Below are 20,534 nucleotides of genomic sequence, written 5' to 3'. Positions count from 1 at the left end.
TTGAACAAGCTGGCATAATAAATATATTACGAGCGGGGATCCTATATCTAGTGAAACAAAAAAAAAAAAAAAATTCGTAGTATTTATCTATTTTTTCCAAATGTAATTTTCACTTGTCAATTTTGGCAATTCTTTGTAGTTAAGATTTTGAATGGTGTATAATATTTTAATCCTTACGTTAATTTCTTCTTATTGCATGGTAATTGGAACTTGCAAGAAGAATGCGCATGTTCAAAAATTTAAAAGAATACGGTAATATAAGAAAAAAAGAAAACTATTCCTTCATAGGAAACTATTTCTTTTTTTCTTTTTTTTATGAAGGAATAGTTTTATTGATGAAAGGAAAAACATTACAAGGAGGGACAACACCCTTATATATATATTTTTTGGAAAACTACAAATTTGATCTTGTATGTTTGTCACTTAGCGATTTTGGTCATCTATGTTTTCATATTTCAGTTTTAATCCTGCATGTTTCGATTTTTGGCAATTTAGGTCATTTTTACTCGAAAATGTTTACGTGGAACCGTACACGTCAGCATTGAATTGGTGCCACGTCAGCGCCACGTCAAAAAAAAGACTAAAATTGACAAAAAAATAAAGATAGTGGACTAAAATTGAAATCTGAAAATATAAAAAACTGAAATCGCAAAGTGACAAATATACCGGACCAAAAAAACAATTTTTTCATTTCTTTTTTTAGAAAACAACCCTTCAATATCCATTAATTTTTTTTAAAAGAAAATTAAAACTCAAAAGAGTTTGTATCAACAATTAACCAATTACAATATTCATGCACTCCAATTACAATATCCTGGCAACTAATTACTCGCACACAAATTATAAGGTTCATCCCACATGAAGGTGGACGTACAAGCTGTAACGAAACATAATTGGCCACTTCTTGAGCATTATTGCATCACACTAATTGGCATGTGCTTTATTTGCAGAGGTTGTCGAATCCCATGTAATCGTGTCGTTCAATCTTTCCAATCATGTTTGAAATGCCAACTCCACCTGCATATATATTTTTGTCCCAAAAAAATGTTCATTGAACTTGTTTCATTTGCCATATATATTAACATGTGAAGTTTGCCAAAGTGCTCACCTAGAGAAACGGCGCTCACAAAGATTGTGAAAGACAGGATGAAGATGATAATGGACGCCCTTCCCAGCACCGCGACCAGCCGTCTCACGGCGTGTTGCCCGACGAAAGCAGCGATAGTTGCCACAGCAATAAAGTACAGAGCTACCAGTAGTACCATATGCATGATCAGAATTCAGAATCTAAAACATACATACAACATGACTCCGATCAAGATTAATTCACTTACCGTAAGGTACCGGGAAACGTTTCAACAGATAATATTCGACAACTGACATTGATGAGGAGAACATCATACCAAATGTTGCAGTGGCGCTAGCAACCTAGACCAGACATTTTCATCAAAGATTAATCTCGATCATATCAAAATACACTAGAAATTATATAGTCGAAACTCGCCTGCGGAGGGATTCCTAACTCCAAAAACACTGGACCCATGATGAATCCACCTCCTTGACCGAGCAGGCCCCCTACAATACCAGCCATGATGCCAAGGAAACCATAAGCAATCAGTTGGAGGACTTGAAGATTGGCCCCTTCATCTCCCTTGGATTCGATTTTTCGCCATCCTTTGTTTAGGCAAATCACTTGATAACCCCATACGCTAAATGACACCGGGATCTCCAGAAAACAGAAAACAATATATATAACTTTTACTAAAATAATTACACCACAAATTTTCAGAGAAAGTATATATACCTGCATCAAGTTCACCACCCAATATGCTAGTGAACAAGTCGACGTGTAATTCTGTGACAATTCAAGGCTTGTCAGTTTATACTTTCAACTAAACATTGGAAGAAAGTTAACTAAAACCGGTTTTCTTTTAGAGAAAAACGATCAAAACGTAACCTTGGTGATCTGCAATGCGAGATACGACACCCAAACGAAAACAAGTAGCCCAAACTGCTTCCAACGCACATTCGCAATAACTCCGACCTGTGACTACTCAATATATCAAATGGAGAACTAGTTTTTTTTTTCTCACTTCCAATTGCTTCAAATACAATTCTCACATCTGCTTCCGACAAGTCTTTCATTGCCACATTTTCTGAATTGTCGCTCGAGCCGCCTGGAAGTAACTTATATTCTTCTTCATCTTTACCTTTGTCTGACAAGAAGGAGCATGCATGATTTAATAATAATTGCAGAGAGTAGAGAAGAACGAAGGAATCAAAAAAGAACAGGATTATTAGTATCTGCCAACCATCTGCTTCGAATCGCTTTGCGTTCTCCTGCAAACAGAAGCTACATGTTATTCAACTTAAATGAGCATGATTTGTTTTGAGGAGAATGATCAAAAGGTTACCATTTTGAAGATAGTCTCTTCTTTCCACACTTCAACACCTTTAAGAAAGGCCTTCGTCGACACGACTGCAAATATTGCGCGAAAATTCAACAAAACAACGTGTAACAAACATATATTTCAACACACCAACTATAATATTTCACCTATGAAGAGAATTATGAGAAGAACAGTGACCATCCAATCGGCAAATATCACATTGAAAGTGACTCCAATGCTGATCCCCATCATGAGCATGGGTTGGATGAGAACAACCAAGTCATAGTCGATTATCGGCATTTCGATGGTGGGATGCCTGAGCTTAAGATTGTAATACACGGCGGAGATTGCACCACCCATGATCATACCTTTTCAAATAGCTAGTTAGTCGTTTACAATGACAAGGTTATCCATATAAAACAAAACTAGAACAAGACAATGTATCGGGTCGAATAGAAGATGTTTCCGTCTCACATTTGGATATTGCAGTTGATGATTTTGGATCAAATCCAATAATCAAACTAAGCATAGGCACGAATATTCCTCCGCCCCCAACACCACCAACACTCCCAAAGGCTGCTCCAAAGAATCCTATTACTGTACCAACGATGATTCTCCAGTTGAAGGCCATATCCTGTGGATCACATATACCAGATTAATTATTTGGCTACAAACAGAGGATATATACTCAACTCAATTCACACAGAAAATTACAACTCTACATCAGGTTATATACATACACGACAATTAAGTACTATTACAAAGAACTAAATATGATCTCGACCCCCGGTCGTTTACGCATGACATCTACTAATTAAGAGACTTGTGATCTATCAACGAATTTTAGCAATATTATGGCTTACAAGAGGATGATTTTCTGCATCTTCACGTACATACAAACTGTTTGAACGTGCGTAAGTATCGAAATCGAGCTTAAAATCTGATCTGCGCAATTGCTTCTTATGTAACACAGACTCCATGCATGACCTTATAGTCAATTAAAACCAAGTAAACTTAATTAATCTTGAGAGTACTCACAGGCCAAACGTGGTGATAGCCTGAGTTGTCTGCTTGCCATAAGGAATCCACAGACGACCTGAAAAAATCTGTATCTGATGAATCCGAATCCTGATATTCCTGCTTGAAAGCAACGATCGATGCTAAAAGAAAGCTCCACATAAGAGTTAAAAAGGGTCCGAAAGCCTTCCATTTTGGATGATTCACAGCCATCAAGATTCATGAATATCCAAGCTTAATTCCAACCTCTGCGGAATTCAATAGTACTTCTCTTTTTTTTTTTTTTTGACACTCTTATGGTCACAATTAAATGTCTCTGTCTTTTAGCTGGCAGTGGCATACCGTACCAGTCTTGTTTTGTTTTCTACTTTTCTAATCTTTTTTTAAGAAAGGTGTTTCACATGTCAATGTTGTTGGAATTCTTATTTAGAAATTCGAATAAAATTTGTCAATAATGAAGAGAAAAAAATATAGAAATCAACTTTTTTTAAAAAAAAAAAAAAACTTGATCAGCTAGAACAGTTCGTCCAATTGAAAGAAATGGACAATATTCAAGAAAGTAGGTCCAGCTGATGAAAATGATCAACTTGGACAAGAAGACTCGTTATTACATTGGCTTGGCTTGGCCGATTAGGACCTACCAACGACCTTGGCAACAAGCTGGGCAAGTGAAATTAGATAATGAATTTCAAATATATTTTTGTTTTTTAAAAAAATAATATCATAAATTTTAAATCCATCAATGAAACATGTTTATATTGTATTTTATTTTATTTAAGATGAATTTCAAGTTTATTCAATAATTGTGTCATTTGAAATTTATTTCATTTCATATTATTAATATGTGGATTGGGATGGGTTGCGGATTGACCCACTAAAACTCGTCAAATTAAATGTAAGGCCTATTGGGTTGGCCCGTATCACCATTTAAAATATTTGGATTGAATTGGTATTTTTTCAACCAATCGAAAAGATGGGCCGGCCCGCTGGTGGGTTGCGACGGTTGTGGGCTTGCGGAAACAATTCTAGCGGAAATCTAGAGATCAAAATGGAGGAGGAAGAGCACAATAGCAGAGGCGAAGAAGAGATTCTTGGTTCAAGCTTGACTATGGAAAAAGTCGCTGCTGCCAAACAGTTTATCGAGAATCACTATAAGAATCAGATGAAAAGCATACAGGAGCGAAAGGAAAGGTATCTGTACACTTTTTCGATGCGTTTTAGTGTTAGTGGCAGCTTTTCAACTTCCAAAATGCGGTGGGTGGCTAGTGAGTTTGGTGTTAAGTAATTGCTTGACTTGACTAGCTAATTAAGTTCGCCAGTTACAAAATCTATTTGTTCTTCCTTTTTCATTGGGTGTCAGTCTGAGCAGAATTTAGTGGTCAAATGCATAAGTGGTAATTCTTTATGAGACAATGCTATGATTACCTTCCTGTGCACTTGAAATATATATTAAGTTTGATAATTGTCATTAAGATAATGGGATCTATTCAACTCAACGAGCTTGGTCACTCCTTTTTGATGACGCATGCGTGGACTAAGGTCTTTTTGGCCTTTCATGTTCAGTGAACGTAGAAATGTTGCTAAGTTTATAAATTATAATATATGTGCCTGCTCATCTGTCTATTTAAACCCTCGTTTATTTTTCTGTTTTTTGGTAAAATCTAATTGACTTAGTGATGATATCAGTTCTAGGAGGTCAGTTCAAGATACCCAGTTTGCTAGTTGAAAGTTTGTCGTTTCAGAGATTCTTTGCCTTATGTGCTTAATCGGGTGAAAGTAAGAGATTTCAGGAACCAATATGAGAGCATTTGAGGATTGGGTGAGCAACACGTATGCCAAGGTTTTTGATGATATGTTATAACACAATGCCACAGGCTGCTAACTATGGGATGATGGTTCTCATTTCAACTCTTAGATATGTGAGAAATCACAGTTTTTTCCTTGGTTTTTATTCTTGTTTCGATGTTTACTTTGTCTAGTGTATTGGGATTTGGGCTAGGGTTGATTTATTAGAAACCTACTGGAAAGTTGCTTTATTCATCTATTAACTGATGAAAGTGGGATTTATGGGTAAAGCTTTATCTTTTTGACTTCATGCTTATGAATTTGAATCGACACAGGTGCATATTTGGTTGGTCTATTAGCTAAATTTTGACCTTTTGTGTTCTTTACTTTTTTCTTCAGACGATGGGTATTAGAAAGAAAGTTAGCTTCTTCGGATGTCCCCAAAGAAGAACAAATAAACCAATTAAAGGATTTAGAACGAAAGGAGACTGAGTTTATGCGATTGAGGAGGAACAAAATATGTGTAGAAGATTTTGAGCTTCTAACTATCATTGGGCGTGGAGCATTTGGTGAGGTTCGTGATTTGCGCACCTTTTTTCTCTTCAACTGTAAGATTTAACGGTTTTCAAACATTATGGTTGGATATTCATGGAATATTTGTTTTCATATTTCATTGATCAATAAATTTCTGGCATATTTATTATGGAGATCTGTCTTTTTGTAAACATGACGACTTCTTCATGCTACTGCTGGGCGGCTCAACAGCGTTAATTTGTTAAGTCTAATGGATACGTTGTCAACACTTTTCATCTTACTTTTGTTGTCGCTGATTAAATTCAAAACCCCAAGTATGCATATGCCGAGAGAGAAAATCTGGCAATATTTATGCAATGAAGAAGCTGAAGAAATCTGAAATGCTTTTGAGAGGACAGGTGAGTAAATCGGTTAACAGATCAAACTTCTTCTACCATTATCTAATCATTGCTGCTTTTATCTTAGCTGGATCGTTGAAACTGTTTTTAAATCCGATTTGAGAAGTTTTGGCTTATAGCACAAAAGATGTGGCTTCACGTTGTATATTCTATTCTAATTATATTTCTTAGTCATTGTTTAGGTGCAAATGATATTATTATCGTACCGATGTCCCACAGAAGTGAAAATGATCCCATTGATCTCGATATTTTGGCTCTCATTGTCGAAGATATGTCCAGTAGTTGTTAACTTTTATTTTTATTTGCTTTTATTATTGTGAACATATTTATGCGCCTTCTTTCGTCTTATTGACTTTTTGGAGATGTTTTTTTGGTTCTTTACAGTCACAAAACTCATTGTTTATCTCTCAAGGATTCAATGCTTAAGCATGTTGTATATGTTTAGACATTATTTCACTTAGCTAGTTCATCAGCAGCTTGGCACTTCACACGAATACTCTGCTGCACAGGTGGAACACGTTAGAGCAGAGAGGAACCTTTTTGGCCACTGCATTGTCAAACTGTACTACTCTTTTCAAGATGCCGAGTATTTATATCTTATCATGGAATATCTCCCTGGTGGTGACATGATGACTTTACTTATGAGGGAAGACACACTTTCTGAAGATGTGGCTAAATTTTACATTGCTCAGAGTGTCCTGGCCATTGAGTCCGTCCATTCACAAGCATAACTATATTCACAGGTTGTTATGATCTAAAAATCTTACCTGTTAGTTCCTTCTATACCAAATTTTCTAGTTTGTTTAAGTCCTATAACATTGGAGCATGCGTCCTGCTGACTCTTTCCTTTTAATTTTTCTTTAGGGATATTAAACCTGATAACCTTCTTCTAGATAAGAATGGTCACATGAAGCTCTCAGACTTTGGTCTTTGCAAGCCACTCGATTGTAGAACTCTATCTACTGTGAACGAAGATGAGGTCATGGATGATGAAAATATCAGGGAACCAATGGATATTGATGGCCGCTTTCCTGATGCTGCCAATGGTAGTAATTGGAGAAGCCCTCGTGAACTACTACATCACTGGCAGATGAATAGGAGAGAATTGGTAAGAAATTATAAAATGAGTTCGGAGGTTTTATGAACTAATTGACCCAGATACAATATTACTCCAAATAAGGCTCTTCTATGTTTTATTGTTTGTCTGGACAACTCAGATAATTTGATTTGTAAGGCTGTAGTTCCAATATTCATTATACTATCTATTTGTTTAGTCATATGATGGAATTAAAGCAAGCATTCCATATTCTGGCCAATGCATGTCAGTTATTTCTAAAACTGAAGCTGATGCTATTTTGGTTGCTTTGATACTTCTTTCACCTGAGTGTTGGTTGATGTGCTTTCAATGGGTGGGTGCAATTTACTGTGGGGGAATTCCTAAGTTCTCCTAGAAAATTACTCACAGTACAAATTATGCTACACAGTTAAGTAGCGTTATACCCACTATTGAGTGAAACTCCCAGAGGTACCAACCTTAAACAGGCGAGTTTTTTATTGATCTTGCCTTGGAGCTCTTGTTAGTTTATTGTAAAATCTAGTCATGCAATGCGAATCTCCATACTTTTCTCTAGGTTAGAAAAGGCACCACGAATCTGTCATTCACTTGTACCAAAGTCCCAACTGATAAATTTTTAATGTGCTTTACTGTCCTCGTTAGTCTATCATCCATGTTTTGTTTTCTTCTAGGCGTTTTCAACTGTGGGTACACCATACTATATTGCTCCTGAAGTGCTGTTCAATAACATGAATATAATTTTTTAAAAAATAAATATATATAATACATAAAGTTAATATTAAATATTTTTTTTTTCTAAAAGTGAAAAGCAAAATGTTCCTTAAAACATATTATCGATTATATATCAAAATCTATTATTGTAAATATTAGAGATTGTTGTTTTTTATATTTTATAATTTTTTTTCATCTATAACCAATAAAAACATGTTAAACGACAGTTATACTCATGATCTAAATTCACATAGATGTTTCATTCTATATATTAACAAAATAATAATAATAATAATAATAAAAGTAATATGTAATCATTCATTCAATATATTAAGCTTTTATTATATTTTTTAATTTTGAACGCACAAGCCGACATGATTTTGTTTTTTTGTCCAACTCAACGAGTAAGTTTTTCAATAATAAAAAAAACTATCACAAGTTTCAAAAAGTTACGAAACATAATGAAAAAAAATAACCAAATTTTGATGTTAAAAAATATCGAAAATTTACAAAATTTGATTTAAAAAAATGAGATTATCAGCTACCAAAAATTCCAAAATCTCAAACCTTAAAATCACTTCAAATCTTTGAAAAATCGAGCAAGATGTATATTGAAGCCGAGTAAAATAAGAAATTTAAGAAATTAAAAATCAATCTTATTTTATTGTTTTAATAACTTTTTAAATAACAAAAAATAAAAAATTTGTAAGAGAGTTTAAAATAAAAGGTGATAACTCAATCTTATTTTATTGTTTTAATAACTTTTAAAAATCAATCTTATTTTATTGTTTTAATCAGTGTTATTAAAATCGGACCAGACCGGCCGGTTCGACCGGTTCGACCGGAAACCGATCGTCGGTCCGGTTCGGTTCTCTCCTAAGAACCGGAAAACCGGTCCAACCGGTCATAACCGGTCAAGAACCGGTTGGACCGGTCAATAACCGAAAAACCGGTTCAAACCGGTTTTTCGAATTTTTTTTATTTTTTTTTTTGAAAATTTAAATTTTTATTTTTAAAACTTTAAATTTAATTTTTTTAATGTATATACATTATTATTTAAAATTTTTACTTCATTAAAAAAATTTATTTTAATAGTTATTGGTTTTTTTAAAATTAAATATTTCATTATTTAAATAATTTATAACTATAATTGATATTTTTAATATATTTACATCTTTATTTAGCTTTCAAATTATGACAAATATATATTTTTTTGTCTATTTAAATATATTTTTGAGTTTTTAAAATTCAAAATATATTATTTATTATATTATATTATATAAACGGTTTTTCGGTTGGACCGTCCTGTTAAAACGGTCCGACCGGTTGGACCATTTTTTTTAGGTAGACCGGTTCGATCATCGGTCCGGTTATGAAAACACTGGTTTTAATAAATTTTTAAATAACAAAAAATAAAAAATTTGTAAGAGAGTTTAAAATAAAAGGTGATAACTTTTAAAATTATTAAAAAAAAATGGTAAGAGGATTTTAAAATAAAGGTGTTAAAATGTGAAATACGTAATAAAAAAAGATGGCCCTGCAAAGATTCAAACTTGAACCAAGTAAAATTAATTTGGAAGACCCGCCACTTCACCAAATGCCAACTGTTATCGTTTTAGGCGGTCAAATATTATATATAAAATAAACTAAAAAAATAATATATACTAAAACTTAACAGTCTTTTATCACTAAACTTAACCGTCTTCGATCACTAAACTTACTATTCTTCGCTAAACTAATAATTCTTCCCTTAACAAACTTACTATTCTTCGCTAAACTAATCATTCTTCCTTAACAACATTATTCTTACAGTACTCTCTACTCACTCGATTGTCTACTCTCTACTCACCATTCACTCAACATGGGATTGGGAATTGTAATTTTAATTTTTTTTTTTATTATGCCGCCCTCCATGCCTGCTTACGAAGGTGGTGATATTAGTAAATTTTTTTTTGGTTTTGTTTTTCAAATTACTAATTTTTTTTATGGTAAATTTGTAGAAGATAGCTGGTGTGTGACAAAACCTGTGTCAAATATGACTGACGCCAATATTGCGAAATATGAAGGGTTTTTTTTATTTTTAGTGTAAATTAAATAATAAATTTCAAAAATAATGTAAAATTAAAAATTTTTTACAAATATTGTAAAACTCCAAATTTGACAGCGGACTTTCATTCCCACGTAGGCATCGTCCTCCGCCACGAGGCGCGGACGCTGCCAAATAGGCATCGTCCGCGCCCCGTGGCAGAGGACGCTGCCTTGTTGGCAGCGTCCTCCGCCACAGGGCGCGGACGCTGCCTAGTTGGCCTGTTAATTAAATAAAAGGCGTATTTAACGCGTAATAAATTTTTAAATATATTATATAACGCGTATTCAACGCGTAATAAATTTTTAAATATTAATTATAACGCGTAAAGAATTAATTTAACGCGTAAAGAATAATTCTACGCGTAATTGTATTACTATATATATATGTTCACAAATGTTATTCGGATATCACTCATACAAATATTAAACTCTTTAAAATTTTCTCTTTCCTTTTATACGTTTTTCATTTTCATTTCAAAAAAATATATCGAGAATGGAAAACATTGATATATTTTTATATTTTGGTGGTCATATTATTGTGGATAGTGGATCGATTGTGTATAGTATTCCTTATACTAGACCGATGCGAGTTCTACGTACCATTACTTTGTCCGAGTTGGTTGAAGCTGTGCATCAAATATTGAGGATTGATCCAACTACTTTTACCCTCAAATTGTCAACGAAATATTCTTTTATGGAAAATTCATCTTGGCATGAAATTCAAGTCAATCTTGTCGATGACAACGCTTTAGAGTTTATGATGCAATCTCCCAATATACGTATATTGCATTTGTACGTGGAAGCAAACCAAATTGACCATCACGCTGGTCATGTCGACCAAGAATCGGATATTTTACACGTCACCGAAGGAATGGACAACATGTATCTTTATCCTGAAAGTGGATCGTGGGATCAATATATCGCCGGCACATCAGAACCTGATCCTGCAAGTTGGCCGGAAAGTACACGTATTTGGGAACAAAATTATGGTGAAGCAAATTGGAATTCAGAAATTCAAAACTTTGTGCCACGTGTTGATGATCCTAGGAGTGAAAACGAAGATGTCCAGATAAGCGATACAGAGCCAGAGATGTCATACGGGGAGTCTGAGGAAGAAGATGATGACGATGTTGAAGATGTGAATGATGATGTACATGTGAATATCCATGCAAATACTGATGAGGGAACATCATCTCGTCCACCACCTCGTCAGAAATTACAGAGGCAAGATGTTCCTTTCTTTTCTACCACTTCTGATATGCCATCTTTTTTTAATACATATTTTGGAGAAGAGATTCCTGATTCTATTGGCGTACCTCATGACATGCGGACAAGATACTATAATGAGGAGAGAGGAGAACTATGTGTAAACATGGTTTTCAAGGATAAAAAAGATCTGATTGCATCTGTGAAGGATTTGTAAGAGTGGGTGCCCAGTGAGCCAACTGTGTGGCTATGGGCTTTGTTGACTCTTTGTATAAACAATCTTTTGTTTAATATTATTTACACTTTTATGGCAATGACTTTATATTACTTCATATTGTTATATTGTGATATACTATTGTTGTTTTGATAAAGACCTTGAATATACTATAGTGTATGTAAGATGTGGTAGAACATGGAGATGTCTATCATGAAATACATCTTATAGTCACTGTATATTCTAAAACCGTTCCTAGTCGATTGAGCCGTCCGATAATAAGGATAAGGATCGCTCGAGTTTGAGACTAGCATTTGCGATGCGGAGTACCACGTTTCATTGGTAGGGAACATGGAGATGTTCGAAGCATGCAAATGGATATTCATAGGATGAATAGTCGAACTACCCTATCCGGACTTTCCAAGTGGTTATCACTTATCGAGTGGATAAAGTCCGCGGTTTTGGTTGTACACCATTAGTCCTTACGACTTGAAACATCATGGAGACTCTATATGCTAGTACTGTGCTTTGACTCGTTTACCGACTCTGAGGGGGTCATCAGGTGTCGAGATTGGGTACAGTTACGACACATATAGGAGTCAATGCATTGTTGTCAAGGATTCACCACATACTTGCGAGTGTGGATATCCTATGCGATCTGAGGAGATATTAGTGTGACAAATCTCTGGCCAGAGTACTTGATGTGATTTAAGAAATGGTTTCTTAGTAGCACATGCGATGTCACTAATTTGATCTTCAAGATGTATTGCATAGTTATCGAATCTTGAGCGACTCTCGATATACCAATGGTTGTTGATTCGATCGGGATATATGGATGAAGGGACCGTACTGTACGTTAACCAAAATCTACTGGTTCTTGTAGGCACTATCAGTGATACCTAGGGAATCATGGGGCGATGTTGCTAGGCGCTTTACCATGATTCGTTGGGCAAGTCGGAAAGTGTTGTTCCGAGTCACAAGGAGTTGTGAGCCCACGGCTAGCTGTATCCCTGAACCATTGAGGGTCACACAGTGTAATGGAGTTTTAATCCCCGTTGAGATAGTTAAATTTAAAGAGTTAAATTTAATGAACTAAGGAGTTGGACTTCTTAAATAAGAGTAAGGGAGTAGGATTTCCTAAAATGACATAGGGATGGACATTTTTGGAAACCACTGAATTCGGATTCAGGAAAATTTATTTTGACTTTAAAACGTGCAGAAATGGTTTCTGTGCACATTGGTGAAATCGTTTCATCAATCGGAGTCACGATGAATTTTATATTAATTTCTGAACGAGTGGGCTTTGCTTGTCGGGCCCCAGCTTATGACTAATGGGCCCTAAGGTGTTAGTGGCCTGCATTATAAATAAGTTATTTCAGTACAGAAATTACACACAACAGGTCATAATTTTTGAGACAGAAAAATCGAAACCCTTCTCTCTCAAAGAATTTTCGGCCGTCCCCTTCCTGCTCTGCCCGAGAAAATTCCGGTCTGTGATTTTGAATCGCAGTAAGGAATAACGAATCAAATTCGTGTATTCTCTTCGCAGAAAACTTCTGATAGATTTTCTAGTGCAATCTATCAGAGGGATTAAACCTCTGTTCGTGGACCTGATTGAAGGCGTTCATCGGTTCCAGGGAGAGACAACAAGAGCAGAATTGTTCTGTTGGTGTCCATTAATCTCGTTGCGAGATTTGAGGTAAAATTTATTTAATTGTTATTTAAATTTTACACACACATTAATTCAATCGTTGTATGGTTGATACCCACACCATGGAAACGTTCCATGAAAAATTTTTAAACTTCCGCTGCACCGGGTATCAATCGTAATTGGTCTGGGAACTCGCCAGTTTTCCAACAGTGGTATCAGAGCCAGGTTGCTCAGATCAATCGATTGAATAATCAATTGTACAAAATTTTTGAGTCTCGGTTTATGAAACAAAATAAATATTTTTAATAAAAAAATTTTTTTTTTCGGGGCAAAACCCGGGCAGCGATTGGATCGCTGCCCGGTGGGGCAGCAAACGGCGCCGCCCAGGGCAGCGCTGTGCGCTGCCCAGCGCAGCGCTGGGCGCTGCGCAGGGCAGCGCTCGGCGCTGCCCAGGGGCGGCGCTCGGCGCCGCCCAGCGCAGCGCTGGGCGCTGCGCAGGGCGGCTCTCGGCGCCGCCCAGGGGCGGCGCCAGGCGCTGCCCTAAGGGGGCAGCCGGGCTGCCCCCGGCCCGCGCCCCGGGTGCGGGCCGGCCCGGGAGTGTCCCGGGCGGCCCGCGGGAAAAAATATATTTTAATTTTAATATTTAAAATTTTATTTTTGGTCCGGTCAAAAATTGTTTTTGATTGGTTCACGAGATTTCGGATCGAATTGTTCGAGTCCGTAAATTTTAAAATTGATTTTGGATAAATTTGAATTTTTGGAAAATTTTAATATTTTATCCGTAAATTGAATTTTGAAATCAATTATTTTGGTACAATTGATGATAAGATATGATCTTATGATATATTAGATAAAATATGATTTTATTTGTAAAATTGGATTTTATAGATAAAATATGATTTTATTTGATATGGAGATAAAATATGATTTTATATGTGAAATGTGATTTTATATATAAAATATGATTTTATCTTGTTTAAATTTGAATTGCCACAGCATGTTATCCAATAAATTAATTTTGAATTAAATGTTATTGGATAAGGATGATCGATTGCCATGACCAATTTTGTAGGTGTATGTTAGGAATTTACATTTTGTCTTTATTGTTGTTGGTTTTATTAATGGGCCTGGTTTATGGCCCGATATGAATGTCATATGTAATAAAAGTGGGCTTGGTTTATAGCCCGTTCCCACCCCCTAAAAATGTATCCCCTACTTGTCATTGTTATTTAATTGTAAATACATTAGATTTAGTGGGAGATCAAGATTTGAAGATGGTGGGCCCAGCAGACAATGAAGACTGAAGAAATGTAAATTGGAAGCATATGTAATAGGATTGCATTTGCATACTGCATATTACCTAGGATTGGACTAAGACCCGTGATTGGCAACCACGGGTCAATTAGAAATGGAATCGATCATCCTATATAATATGTGATATTATGATTGTATGCATGTTTAGACATAAATTGCGTGAATCCGGCAATGCATGCAATAAATTAAATATGATGAGACAAATGTTTTTATAAATAAAATCCCTCATTTTAAATATGATTTAAAATTTATATCAAGATAAATAAAGGAAATTTAAATATTGTTTAAATGTTCCTACCTTCCATCAACGGTCAATGTATGTGATGCTACCCGCGGATACGGTCCGGCTCATATTATTGGGGGGGCCCGTCCGTCGAAAAGCTGTACATTGGATCGACAAATGTTGTAAGTTGGGTGGAACTCCCATGGGATCGGCTCATATTATTGGGGGATCCACATGGCGACCGTCCATCACAACTTAATATTGATGGGTCATCTTGACATGTCACTTTAAACGGCGTCATATTATGGGCCCTTATTGGACATGAGGTAAATACATGGGGGTTGCTTTGGAAGCAATTGGGCTCTACCTTTTGAGAATTATGGTTGGCTGATATTATTCGGGACCATAAGTTTGTCAATTGGACTCCATGTTCTCACTAAGGAAAAAGTTTCCCGTTTTCACTAGAGGGTGGTGAAATCGTTAAAATAGTGGGAGTGAGATTCATAAAATTAAATTCGCCTATTTTATGTCTTAGTAAATTGTTAAACAATCATTGATATATGTCTGTTTTTCCTTTTCAGTATTTCATACAATGAATTCGCGAAATCCTTTATTCTCGATCCTCGAACAAAACAAGCTGACTGGCGCCAACTATACGGAATGGTTCCGGAAGTTGAAGATTGTCTTAACTTCGGAGAAAATGCTCTACGTGTTAGAGAAAGCACCTCCGAAGGAAGCACCAGCTGACATAAGTCCGGAGGAATTGGCCAAACTTGATGCATGGTGTGACCATGACATCAAGACCAAATGCTATATGCAAGCCTCGATGTCTGATGAACTCCAGAGGCGATTTGAGGACACGGTGAATGCTGCTGACATTCACACGCAACTCAAGGAACTTTTTGGGGCTCAGTCGAGGGCTGAAAGGTTCTCTACTGTTAAGGAGTTGATGACGTGCCGCATGCGTGAAGGGACTTCGGTCCGTGATCATGGGGTACGAGTGATTTGGCTCATACAGAAGTTAGCGACCCTTGATTTGGTGTTGGAGCATGAACTCAATGTGGACTTGCTGCTTCTATCTCTTCCTTCTTCATTTGATGGATTCGTGATAAATTTTAATATGAACAAGATAGAGGCCACCCTTGAAGAGATGGTCAATATGCTCGTTACATATGAATCCACACTTAAGAAGGATAAGCCAGCTTTCTTGGTGGGCTCCTCATCTTCTGCTAAGAAGGGGCCAAGTATGAAGGGCAAGAAACGTTCTGCCCCACCCAAGAAAGTGGAACCCGAGAAGAAGCAAAAGACAAAGGCTTCAAACGATGGAAAATCCAAGGATGTTTGCCATTACTGCAAGAAGCCGGGTCATTGGAAGCGCAACTGCAAGGAGTATCTTGAGCAGTTGGGAACTGCAAAGGGTATGTTCTATATCGAAATAAACATGTCACTTAATACAACTTCTTGGGTATTGGATACCGGATGTGGTTCTCACATTTGCAATGATTTGCAGGTGATGACAAGAAGTCGCAGGCTTAGAATGGGTGAGACCCAGCTGAGGCTCGGGAATGGTTCCAGAGTTGAAGCTACGGCCATTGGAGATGTTTGTTTGATTTTGCAGAATGGTTTTAAATTATTGTTGAGAGATGTTTTATTTGTGCCAGATTTAATTAAAAACATTATTTCTATTTCTATGCTTGATAGAGATGGTTATTCTTGTAATTTTGTGAATGGGATTTGCAGTATTTACAAGAATGAATGTTTAATTGGAAATGGACAACTTGAAAACGATCTATATAATTTAAAACTAAAAGACGTTCCAGTGAATTGTATTGACAAACCGGCAACAACAAACAAAAGGAAAATCGATAGTCAGTCAAAACCCGGCAAACCTTTGGCACGCTAGACTAGGTCATATTTCCTCAAGGAGGATGAACAAGCTAGTGGGAGAGGGCATGTTTGATATGTCTGATATTAACTCTCTACCTACTTGTGAATCCTGCCTAAAAGGGAAAATGACTAAATCTCCTTTTAAGGGGAAGCCTGAACGTAGTCAAAATCTGTTGGATTTGATCCATACAGATGTTTGTGGTCCATTTAGAGTAGGGACTCAACATGGCCACACCTACTTCATTACCTTTACTGATGATTATTCTAGGTATGGGTATTTATATTTAATGAAATATAAGTCTGAAGCATTTGAAAAGTTCAAAGAATTCAAGGCTGAAGTAGAAAACAAGCTAGGTAAAAGTATTAAAGCACTTCGATCGGATCGAGGTGGAGAATACTTGAGTACCGAGTTTTTGGACTATCTGAAAGAGAATGGGATTCTCTCTCAGTGGACTCCTCCTATGACACCACAACTTAATGGTGTATCGGAGCGTCGTAATCGAACTTTGTTGGACATGGTTCGATCTATGATGAGCTTCACTGAGCTTCCACCTTCGTTTTGGGGCTATGCGCTTGAAACGGCGGTATTGTTGTTGAATAACGTCCACACTAAAGCAGTGGACAAAACACCATACGAGTTATGGAATGGCAAAGCTCCTAAGTATTCGTACTTGAGGATTTGGGGATGTCCTGCTTACGTGAAGCGGACAGTGGGAGATAAGTTGGATAGTCGATCCAGCTTGTGTTATTTTGTGGGGTATCCGAAGAATTCAATCGGATATTATTTCTATTATCCTGCTGAAACAAAGGTGTTTGTTTCACGGAATGCCACCTTCTTGGAGAAGGAGTTCTTATTGGATAAGAAAGGCGAGATGATGGAACTCGAAGAAGTTCGAGAAGAACCCGAAATACAAAATAACGATCCCACACCTCAGGAACCATTGCTGGACACGCCTGCACCTAGAAGATCCGAGAGGACTTCTAGACCTCCAGTTCGATATGGTCTTCTTCTTGAAGAGGGTCAAGATGAACCCGACATTGGATGTGATCCAAGAAGCTTCAAGGAAGCAATTTCTGATGCGGATTCGAATTTATGGCTTGAAGCTATGCAATCAGAATTGGATTCGATGCATACTAACCAAGTCTGGACTTTAGTGGATCCTCCCGATGGAATTGTTCCAATAGGGTGTAAATGGATCTACAAAAGAAAGCTTGGGCCTGATGGTAAGGTATTGACCTACAAGGCGCGATTGGTGGCTAAAGGTTATACTCAAAGGCAAGGAGTTGACTATGACGAAACCTTTTCACCAGTTGCAATGTTCAAGTCCATAAGAATCCTAATTGCCATAGCTGCATGGTATGACTATGAGATATGGCAAATGGATGTGAAGACTGCTTTTCTTAATGGAGACATTAAGGAAGAAATCTATATGAAGCAGCCTGAGGGGTACACATCCATGGGAAGCGAGCATAAGGTATGCAAGCTTCAGAGATCAATTTATGGTCTAAAACAAGCATCAAGAAGTTGGAACCAGAAATTTGATGAAACAATAAAAGATTTTGGTTTCATCAAGAACCCGGAGGAACCTTGCGTGTACAAGAAAGTAGTTAAGGATGCGGTAACATTCTTAGTACTTTATGTTGATGACATCCTACTCATTGGGAATGATGTAGGGATGTTGCAGTCAACAAAGATATGGTTATCAGGTAGATTTTCGATGAAGGATTTGGGTGAGGCATCCTACATTCTTGGGATACAGATCTATAGGGATAGATCTAAGAGAATGATAGGACTCACTCAATCAACCTACATCGATACCATATTGAAACGGTTTTCAATGGATGGGTCCAAGAGAGGACATCTACCCATGTGTCATGGAGTTTCTCTATCCAAGTCTATGTGTCCCAAGACTGATGCAGAGATAGAGAATATGACACATGTACCATATGCGTCAGCTATAGGTAGTATCATGTATGGGATGATATCTACCAGACCGGATGTAGCATTTGCTCTGAGTGTCACGAGCAGATATCAGTCTAATCCTGGTCAGATGCATTGGAAAGCCGTGAAGGACATTCTTAAGTACTTGCGAAGGACAAAGAATATGTTCATGGTTTATGGAGGACGAGAACTCAAACTGGAAGGCTATACCGACTCTAGCTTCCAAAGTGATGTGGATGACTCGAAGTCAACCTCTGGATTTGTGTTCATGCTCAATGGCGGTGCTGTCTCTTGGAAGAGTTCCAAGCAGGACACCACAGCGGATTCCACCACTGAGGCTGAATACATTGCAGCATCAGCTGCTGCTAAAGAGGCCGTTTGGATGAGGAATTTCGTCCAAGAGTTGGGCGTCATTCCTGAATTTGTTGGTCCAGTCCCGGTGTACTGCGACAACACGGGTGCCGTTGCTCAAGCAAAGGAACCAAGGTCTCATCAAAGATCCAAACACGTACTGAGGAAATACCACATAATCCGGGAGATTGTGGAAAGAGGAGACATCAGTGTCGAACGAGTGGCCTCTGCAGACAATATCGCTGATCCACTTACTAAGCCTTTGCCAGGACCATTGTTTGACAAACATCGCGAAGCAATGGGTCTACGTAGTATGACTAATTGGCTATAGGGCAAGTGGGAGATTGTAAGAGTGGGTGCCCAGTGAGCCAACTGTGTGGCTATGGGCTTTGTTGACTCTTTGTATAAACAATCTTTTGTTTAATATTATTTACACTTTTATGGCAATGACTTTATATTACTTCATATTGTTATATTGTGATATACTATTGTTGTTTTGATAAAGACCTTGAATATACTATAGTGTATGTAAGATGTGGTAGAACATGGAGATGTCTATCATGAAATACATCTTATAGTCACTGTATATTCTAAAACCGTTCCTAGTCGATTGAGCCGTCCGATAATAAGGATAAGGATCGCTCGAGTTTGAGACTAGCATTTGCGATGCGGAGTACCACGTTTCATTGGTAGGGAACATGGAGATGTTCGAAGCATGCAAATGGATATTCATAGGATGAATAGTCGAACTACCCTATCCGGACTTTCCAAGTGGTTATCACTTATCGAGTGGATAAAGTCCGCGGTTTTGGTTGTACACCATTAGTCCTTACGACTTGAAACATCATGGAGACTCTATATGCTAGTACTGTGCTTTGACTCGTTTACCGACTCTGAGGGGGTCATCAGGTGTCGAGATTGGGTACAGTTACGACACATATAGGAGTCAATGCATTGTTGTCAAGGATTCACCACATACTTGCGAGTGTGGATATCCTATGCGATCTGAGGAGATATTAGTGTGACAAATCTCTGGCCAGAGTACTTGATGTGATTTAAGAAATGGTTTCTTAGTAGCACATGCGATGTCACTAATTTGATCTTCAAGATGTATTGCATAGTTATCGAATCTTGAGCGACTCTCGATATACCAATGGTTGTTGATTCGATCGGGATATATGGATGAAGGGACCGTACTGTACGTTAACCAAAATCTACTGGTTCTTGTAGGCACTATCAGTGATACCTAGGGAATCATGGGGCGATGTTGCTAGGCGCTTTACCATGATTCGTTGGGCAAGTCGGAAAGTGTTGTTCCGAGTCACAAGGAGTTGTGAGCCCACGGCTAGCTGTATCCCTGAACCATTGAGGGTCACACAGTGTAATGGAGTTTTAATCCCCGTTGAGATAGTTAAATTTAAAGAGTTAAATTTAATGAACTAAGGAGTTGGACTTCTTAAATAAGAGTAAGGGAGTAGGATTTCCTAAAATGACATAGGGATGGACATTTTTGGAAACCACTGAATTCGGATTCAGGAAAATTTATTTTGACTTTAAAACGTGCAGAAATGGTTTCTGTGCACATTGGTGAAATCGTTTCATCAATCGGAGTCACGATGAATTTTATATTAATTTCTGAACGAGTGGGCTTTGCTTGTCGGGCCCCAGCTTATGACTAATGGGCCCTAAGGTGTTAGTGGCCTGCATTATAAATAAGTTATTTCAGTACAGAAATTACACACAACAGG

At 37.2% G+C, this 20,534-nt stretch overlaps 1 protein-coding gene and 1 pseudogene across 2 annotated transcripts; one reads left to right on the top strand and one right to left on the bottom strand.

Annotated features, from left to right (window-relative positions):
* Window positions 1-691: 691 nt before the first annotated feature.
* LOC140870989 (sulfite exporter TauE/SafE family protein 3-like) lies at window positions 692-3,681 on the bottom strand. Of its 2 annotated transcripts, none has more exons than XM_073273424.1 (12): window positions 3,429-3,681; window positions 2,865-3,024; window positions 2,558-2,758; window positions 2,415-2,479; window positions 2,313-2,340; window positions 2,122-2,216; window positions 1,958-2,050; window positions 1,805-1,855; window positions 1,505-1,726; window positions 1,335-1,428; window positions 1,109-1,249; window positions 692-1,017 (listed from the first exon to the last, which is right to left on the bottom strand). In XM_073273424.1, the coding sequence occupies exons 1-12, from the start codon at window positions 3,618-3,620 to the stop codon at window positions 941-943; spliced, it is 1,419 nt and encodes a 472-aa protein (XP_073129525.1). In that variant the 5' UTR covers window positions 3,621-3,681; the 3' UTR covers window positions 692-940. The 2 variants fall into 2 exon arrangements, with proteins under 2 accessions (XP_073129525.1, XP_073129526.1); XM_073273425.1 differs by having other exon boundaries at window positions 1,958-2,044.
* Window positions 3,682-4,427: 746 nt separating this feature from the next.
* LOC140870970 (uncharacterized) lies at window positions 4,428-7,945 on the top strand (annotated as a pseudogene).
* Window positions 7,946-20,534: the final 12,589 nt, after the last annotated feature.

Source organism: Henckelia pumila, unplaced genomic scaffold, assembly GCF_033568475.1.
Source record: "Henckelia pumila isolate YLH828 unplaced genomic scaffold, ASM3356847v2 CTG_298:::fragment_3, whole genome shotgun sequence".
Lineage (NCBI taxonomy): Eukaryota > Viridiplantae > Streptophyta > Magnoliopsida > Lamiales > Gesneriaceae > Henckelia > Henckelia pumila.
The sequence above is the reverse complement of the archived record's forward strand: the minus strand, read 5'-3'. Positions and strand labels throughout refer to the sequence as shown.

Coding starts and splice junctions, on each gene's coding strand:
- LOC140870989 (XM_073273424.1), bottom strand. CDS start 3,620: ATGGCTGTGAATCATCCAAAATGGAAGGCTTTCGGACCCTTTTTAACT. Junction 2,480..2,557: donor TCTCATAATTCTCTTCATAG/GTGAAATATTAT, acceptor CAATATTTGCAG/TCGTGTCGACGAAGGCCTTT. Junction 1,429..1,504: donor AGTTAGGAATCCCTCCGCAG/GCGAGTTTCGAC, acceptor TGTCTGGTCTAG/GTTGCTAGCGCCACTGCAAC.